The 8,393-nt window shown below is 41.7% G+C and overlaps 1 protein-coding gene across 1 annotated transcript; it reads right to left on the minus strand.

Moving 5' to 3' along the window:
• Positions 1–4,704: 4,704 nt before the first annotated feature.
• LOC136551251 (uncharacterized) lies at positions 4,705–7,717 on the minus strand. The gene is made up of 3 exons (XM_066542836.1): positions 7,514–7,717; positions 5,705–6,644; positions 4,705–4,976 (listed from the first exon to the last, which is right to left on the minus strand). Exons 2-3 carry the CDS (start codon positions 6,641–6,643, stop codon positions 4,971–4,973), a joined length of 945 nt encoding a protein of 314 aa, XP_066398933.1. The 5' UTR covers position 6,644; positions 7,514–7,717; the 3' UTR covers positions 4,705–4,970.
• Between the last annotated feature and the right edge of the window lie 676 nt (positions 7,718–8,393).

The following is an 8,393-nucleotide window of genomic DNA, read 5'->3' on the forward strand; positions in this document are numbered from 1 at the left end:
CCTCTGGCAAACGCCCACCTCAATCTGTTAATGGTTAACAAAGGTAGGCATCCTAAGGAAACCGAGTCTATTAATCGACTATTTATAAAGACAGTTGCCTTAAAAGATGTCTTCCTCTGTTAATCGATTACAAAGACTGCACACTGAAGAGACCGACTCTAGAAATAGTTGTCCCAAAAAAGTTTATAATATTTTTATATGAAGTCAAACAAAGACAAACTTTATATCAAAATTGTTTGGTTTCCTTGTATAAGCTAAGCGTGCACTAGGTATGTCTTGTTATTTGGTTGACTGGTTTGTTTGGGTACAATCACCTCATCTTTGCTTGGGTGAGATTAACTTCGCCTATCACTACGCCACTCAGCTATTGCTGGAATTGTCTAGCACAATGCAAATTGTTGCAGAGTTTCATGGTGGTGGCCTAAAATTGTTGGTGAGTTTCACCGTGGTGGCTGCGATTCATATTTGTGATTCGGTTTGCAACGTGAGATGCTTTTTCTTGGCAATCTTCTATTCACATGAAAATTAAGTGTTTCTTGTTGTATAGATGAATTTTCGTGACTGTTTACTCGCATGAAAAAATATTTTCATGGCAGTACAAATACATTTTCAAGGCAGTTTTTTAACTCTCATAAATTGCTTTTATGACAGTGGTGCTGCCATGAATATGTTCCACAAATATGGTGATGCCTTAATTTTCGTAGAGGTGTGTGGCTGTCATAAAAAATCGTGGAAGTCAATAGTCATGAAAGTGTAATTCACTAGCATCTAGTTTTTTGTGGTTATTGCATGACGCTTCACCACCAATGCATCATTTTTGTGACACACACTCATGAAAATTTTGTTTTCTGGTATAGTGACTGAACAAAGCAGCTCTACTCTATATGTAATTGCATCCCTATTGTTCAAAGAGAAAACTTTTCCTTTTCGTGTATCGCAATATAACTAAGCAGATCTTCAAATGATTAATAATAGAACATTATAATATATGTCCACCTTAAAATGTTTTAAGATATCTCAAAATTAGGTTGTTTTGTCAAGGTTCTCAAATTGCTAAAGATTAATTCTCACGATATACATCACCATACATCTCCCATGGACGACCCTGACCCAGGTGCCTCCGCTCCCCCCCCCCCCCCCCCACAGCCGCTTCTGCCCCCAACCATGGAATCGAAAGCCAAAATCTTGATCCACCCAAGCCAAAAATAGATCCAGGTCCGCGACGCGCTGATCTACTGATCCATGGGTGTTTTGTGGACTCTCCCCCAACTGTCATCCAAGAATCAGAAGAAATTTTAGTCACCAACAAGGAGGATGTCAACGACCTAGCAAGGGAGGGATTCCCAGTGGAGCTTCCACAAGATCTCAAGCTTTTGCCCCATGATGCAGCGACAGCTGAGATGGCAGTGTAGGCTGAGAAAGCACCGCCGCTGCAGAGAAAGCAACAATCGACGGGAGGGAGCAACTTCGGTCAAGACATCGCTGCAAGCAGAAGCAATCAATGTGAGCATCCAGCGTAGGTCTCGTGTGAGCATACAACTCAGGTCTTGTGTAAGATCCTCACGGCAGCAAGTTCATCTTCAATGACAAAATCGTCTATGGATCCCCATGACCCCCACTCGCCTACGCATCCCCCATGCCGCCACCCTCCCTGCACCACTCCACCCCAGATCCGGCGAAACCACGGTGAATCCGTCCTCATTCACTCTAGATTCGATGCCTGCTCTGCCTAATAATCTACACGAGGCTGGACTCAACTCAACAGAAAAGCAGGGGTTGGAGGCCACGGAGACATCTCATGAAATGTCCAACAATGAAGCCTTACAGGCCCAAGAGATGGACCCACCGCACTCCAAGCAAGATCAAGAAGGAGCAATTAGTCCCCTAGAGATTGATCCGGCTCTACAAGCAAGCGTGTAGGATTTCCTTCTAGAGTTGGCTCAGGAGCTGTAGGGGCTACTCCAATGCCAGCCAGAATTGATGGCGACTACTCAAGTGAAAGGTCGTCAGCAGCACCATGATTTTTTACTTGAAGATATGCTTTAGAAGAAGATTGTTTAGACAAAGGCCCATAGAAGATCAGATCCGCTGCACCCAGAGGTGTTCGCAAGGATCGAGAAGGACCTAATTCAAAAAAGGATACCATATGAAAAGAAAGAGAAATTGGTGAACAATGATCATTCAGTTGCAATTGCAGCCAACAAGGAGTGCAAAACTCAAACAAAAAACCCACCTGTTAGTAATGGCAAGATAGCATGCCATGAACAAACTTGGGAAAACTCCAGCTGCAAATTTGACAAAGGACGAGGCACACACATGCACCAGCAATTACAGACAGTGGAAGACTAGGCCGATGGGGAGCGTGCTAGCATGTAGCTGCTACATCAGTTGTTGGCCTCAGCTGAAATGGAAGATGGTTGGTCTCCAGTTTGCCCAGAGCGCTGGTGGAGAAAAGAAAGAGAAAAATCAACATTTCAGAGCAGGAACCACCAGCCAAGCAACATGTCTAGCAACAAATACCACTTCAGGAAACACTTCAAACGAGGTCACAGCCTCACTGAGCTGAACAACATGGGCTGAGGAGACAGAAATTATTGCATCATATGAAAGGGCGTTGCTTTAGTTGCCTCTCTACCAAGCACATGGTTGTGTCTTGCAGAAGTAACACTCGCTATTGGTGTTGTTTGGAAGAGGGACACATGTCAAATTTTTGCCCAAGTCTTAGATTTCCTCCTTACCGGTGTTCGGAGTACATTGCATCTCACCAACCCAGAATGCATTCGTCCCATCAGAGTGACTTCGACTCTCATCGTTTGCCTCAATGTTGGGAGAGAGAAGAGAGTCCAGAGTTGTCATGGCCGTAGAAGGGAGTGCGAAGGGGATTCAATTGCAAATATAGCAAAGAGCTGGATAGGACTCACTACAACATGGGCTTGGAGGAGGTTGAGGATCATGTTAGTAGTAGGAGCAATAGGCATTGTATGAAGCAAGCACCTAGCCTCAAGAGGGTTTCCTTCACGACGCCTATTTCCCAATTCATGGGGGGAACAGGCACCTACTATTGTTGATGATGGGCATCTCATCTGCTAGGTACTCCCCCGCTCTTTAATGAAAGTATATACATTTGTGATCCCATGTTGTTCGAATCCCGCTTCAACACATTTGTGGAAACTGCCCAACATCCTACCCCATCCCTTGCTGCAAACTCACGATTATTGGAGATGTCAATGATACCATCTGATAAAGATTGGGCCTAGAAACAGAAGCACCGACAAAAATCCTACAAGGCGGAATGACGACTCTAGTGGATGCAGTTGAAGTTATGCATCCACCACGTTTTGCAGTGGAACCAATGCACATTTTAAAGGAGGCTACAGATGTTGTTGTTGGTAGGGCGTCAACGCTTGGTGCTAGTTTGGGAAGCGTACCTCCAGAGATGGGCAAACAAAGTGTAGTTTCTAATCTGAGCCACACTGATCAACATGGTAATGGTGTGGAAGCCGTCAACGATCAGAATACCAGCTCTTCTAGACTGCAGGAGCCGGCTCTCCCTCAAATTCCTTCCAATATTGTTGAGAATGAGGTTGATTCCACTTCGCCACAAGACCCAACTGCGATAGCTAAGGCAGTTACAATTGATGGGTTCATAGCTTCAATTACTAAATCTGTACCAGCCCCTCTAATCCCACAACTACCAGAAGCAATTCCTGAGGAAGAACCCAATGATCAGGAAATAGGAAACACATCTAAACCACCTCAAACCCCACCACCACCAAGACCCTCTGTTATTACCCCACAACGTAAAAGCAGTAGGTTAGCCAAGAAATCCAAAACCACAAAAGGAAAAGGAGCAATCCAAGTTGCAGAGGAGTTGCTGGTCAAAAAACTGGGAGACTTATCGCCACCAACAACTCAAGAGGAAGATGACCAGTTGGAGTTGGAGTTTTATGCACAACATTTTGAGCGCCCACTCAACAAGGAGAAGATGGAGGCCCTCACGGTGCTAATTGAACTGGGGCAACAAAAAAGCAAGAAGAAGAGGGGCAAGCTAACCAAAGTGGAATCTAGAATAATTCAAGAACAATTAGAGGCTTGATGGAAGTACTCATATGCAGCTGGTGCTTTATTTGATGGGCTGTTGTCAACGTACAGATTTGGCTTTGGTGCTCGTCACTGGTTGTTTGTTGCTTAGGCGTGCATGGTGGTTTTATAGCTTAGTGAGTTGTGGTCTTTGTAGCCTTTTGCGTTTTATTTTTGTGGTCAGGGTGGTCGTGAGATGCATGGCTGAGTAAGTAGTGTTGTTTAGTCAGCTGTTTGGACAGGCTGGTCTTTGTGTTTTGTCTTGACCGTGTAGGTAGCGGTTTTAGTGGTGGTCGGTCGATGTGTTTGGAGTTGTTCCGATGAGTTGTTGTACCTTTGGTTGTAGGGGTTTTAGGTCCAGTTTCCCCAAAAAACTGGGCAAACTCTTGTTTTTATTTTCTTCTTCTAATATATATTGCGGCAAAGCTTTTGCCATCCTTTCTAAAAAAAAATGATATACATCACCATAGAAAGTGTATGTTAATTTGACTTGGAACAATGCTATGCATGGACCTATCTATTTAATTGGTGCATGGACATCGGTACTTTAGACCACTACATTCTACACGAGAAACATCATATAGCACCACTGACTAGATGGGTGTCTTTAATACATCAACTATGTGTATAATAAGGGTAACCTTGTCTCATTGCACATCTTTGATGTCCTTGATGCAAAACTATGACCATACACAAAGAAGCACTATATATGAAGATGGGTGAGTTCCAAGATAAGAAATACAGATAAAACAGATGTATACAACAAATAGTGGATGGAGTAAAGCTAACTAGAGATTATAAGCTGGAAGGATAGCTTAAATAGCAAACTAAACTGACTGGGCAATATTTCTTATTTGTTATCTGCTTCAGGAAAGCTAATTCCTTCATTTCTAGTCCTGCATAGAACATATTATACGCAAGATTAGATCAGAGTAAGAAGCAAAATTAACAAAAAGAACTCATATTTTCTAAATAAAAACAACGGCATATAATAATAAAATAAACAAATCTATTGCAACACAATAAGAAACTATCAAGTTAGAGATGCGATGATAAAGCTATTGTACCTTTAGTGTATACAATGTTAATAAGTTACAATAACTTTCGGAAAACTTGATACTCCAACCAGATGTGCAGCTTTGTCTTAAATAAAATTAATATGTAACCAAATAATTGAAATAGATCAAACCATGACAAGTCCAATGGTATAGCGAATTAAATTTATGAAATATTGGCATTAAATTAAAAGAATAATTTCTCTCTGCATAAAAGTTTAATCACTACCCCACCAGTCCAATGTTTTATCACGCCACTACCATCCAGTCAATTGATATCGACCAATGTTTGTCTGCTAATTTTCTTGAAATATCAAACTTCCCATCTTTTTTTACTAAACATATCAATATACAGATTTTTTAAAAATCTTTTTAGTAAAAGAAAAGGCAAGAATTAAAAGCTTATGGGATATTTGTGAAGCTATAGTTCTCTTCACAAATGGTTATCTACGAAGGTGCTAAAATTTTAATCCAGAATACTGAGTGATCACTGATCAGAGTGCTGGTGCAAACGATGGGTGATAATTAGCTTCCCAGAATGAAAAGCCAAAATTTGAGATAACAGATACCTTGTCGTCGTCGTCGTCATCATCATCCCCCTTCTTGAGACGAGTTGTTCCCCCCTCTTTGCTTATTGGTATTTTCATGTGTCCAAAAGGAGTGTTGACATCAATGTGTCCCTTTATGGTGTAACCAGTGCCCTTTCCCCTAATCATATCCCACATAGCAGAACCGAAATCCTTAGGCCTGAAGCTGATAGGTACGTTCATTGTTGTTATTTCCTGTTTCTTGATATTCGTAGATTCTTTCAGTTCAGCAGATGCAATGCTCACATCAGCAAGCCACACTTCATAATCCATTGAATTCAGTCCCAAGTCGAAAGCATTTTTGTTGTCCAAATTCAAGTGAAGGATCGCGGTCGATTCTTCAAAAGAGAACTGTTCAAACTTGATCTTGTCAATGTTAACGTCAGGCTTGTATGGCACTGGAATCTCTCCATTTTTCTCTAACGGTATAGAAATCCTCCCAATAACAGGAATATCTATGTGGAGAACGACTCTGACTTTGTAAGGAATGATGCTTCCAGGCTCGATTTCCTTGTATGTGCTCCTGATGTCATCATAAATTAGTAGAAAGGGGATTTTAACAGTCTCTGAACCATGAGCATGGATGGTCCCAGCATCAGGGATTGTTCCAGAAACGAGCTTTCTTTCTTCACTTTCAATCAGGTATTCAATGTCAACAAGAGGAATGGGAACAGGGTTCGGGTTCGCAATAAGGACATCAACAATAAGCTCTATCTTCTCCAGGCTGACTTGGGGTATGTGAATCCCAGTAACGTCAGCAGTAGGCTTTCCGAAGCCTACTGCTTCTTCAATCTTTTCACCAACGTCTTGGATGAAATCCTTAACCTTGTCAAAGAAACCTCCCTTCTCGTCGTCGTCATGTCCATCGTTGTCTTTGTCTACTTTCCTTTCTGTCACTTTTGGACTATCTGAGGATGACATGCTTTGATACAGAGAGAAAATTTGAGATATTGGATTCCAAGAGTAACAAAGAAATGTTGCACACATAAAACAACGGAATTAGTTCCACAGAGAAAATCGTTTATTCTATTAAAACAAACCCAAAATGTGCATAAGTCAAATAATTAAGACGATGAGTTTTGGTGCTAACGGTGCAGGACAATTAAGGTTACGTTAACAGAGAGCAACACAGGTGAAATTAAAAATTTTCCACCACACGGGAGGGCAACTAAAATGGCAACCATAAAAATGTTGATATAAGATAAAGGACAGATAAGAGCTAAACATCCCGTAGATACATTTACAGTCAATGTTTAGACCTTACCCAAAAGGTCAAGTGTTCTTAACCTTTTGATATCATGAAAATTCACTAGCTGCAATGGTCAGATTGAAAGATTTTGATCGGCATTATTGGACGGACTGTTTGAAAACATATTATGCCAACCAAGTGGCTAGTCCTTTATAAAACACTAACTAGGTAGCATGTCGATGAGATAAAATGCCCAACTCATTTTGGGCATTGGGAGTTCTTGGCCACCAGTTTAACGTCTCTCTCCCTTGTGATTTTGTGGCTACAAAAACCAGGCGCCTCCTTAATGTCCATCCTACTTCAATGAACTACTCAAATGCACGATTAAGGGAGCTGGAGCCTGTGGGATCATCAATCTAATGCTGAAATAAGTAGATCAACAAAATTTTGGGCTCAAATCCTTGGTTGAACCAAAACAATTGGGCGCCCAGCCCGAACCAAAAATCGCCGATCCACGCAGACGTACGAAGGAAACAGAAACGGCGAGCGGCCACCATCGATCACGGAATGACCAAATCGTGGGGTGGGCAGTAGTAGTTTACCTGCCGTGGACGGCCGGAGACGGAGACGGAGACGGAGACGGAGGCGGCAGCGTTCGAGGCGCAGAAGCAGAGGAGGAAGTTTGTGGTGGTGGAAGGGAGGAACACAAAAGGAGTTTGTGGAGGGATGGATCGGAGCGAGGAAGCCGTGTTGCCGCCGCGTGGAAAAATCCAAAGGGATGGCTGCCAGTAAATACCGGCTTCAGCGACGGTGGCCTGCCCAGGCCAGAGGCCAGAGCTAGCTAATTGGGTTACCTAAATTTGATTATTGGCTTTGCAACGCTCCGTCTGCCACGGAATTTCCTATCGTACACTAGTATTATACTATATATATAGAAATTGTTTCTTAAATATATTTATTTGTGAATTACACAAATACAGACGGAAATGTTCAAAGATAAGAAAGAAGGCCGAGTAGTAGGTAATCACTTACAAATTAGGCCCACAGCCATCAACCCAATAGCATCCTCGAAAAGGTCCAAGAATATAGCTCGCATGTTAAAAGCCCATAAAGGCAGCCCACATAAATCAATATTGAGTGGCCAATGTTGATCAGCTAATTATGAACTATATTTTGGTCTAAATGATTTTATAGTGATTTTGCAGTAGTTCACAACGTGGATAAAAGCCCAAGATGACAGTTCACAATTATGTGGGCTATGTGGATAAAAGCTCATGAAATCAGTTCACGGTATAGGATTTATTGAAATTTTTTATATTTTTTATTTTGTTTCTTTCAAAAAATAATTGCTCCAACAATAAATTTGCAAACATATAGCCAATTGAAATGACGGAAGTCAAATGTCACAATTCAACTAGTAAAATTTTTCTTTCCATCGGTAGAATTCGGTAAATATTCTTTTGACCACAACGTATCTAAGAC

Source organism: Miscanthus floridulus, chromosome 4, assembly GCF_019320115.1.
Source record: "Miscanthus floridulus cultivar M001 chromosome 4, ASM1932011v1, whole genome shotgun sequence".
Taxonomy (NCBI): domain Eukaryota; kingdom Viridiplantae; phylum Streptophyta; class Magnoliopsida; order Poales; family Poaceae; genus Miscanthus; species Miscanthus floridulus.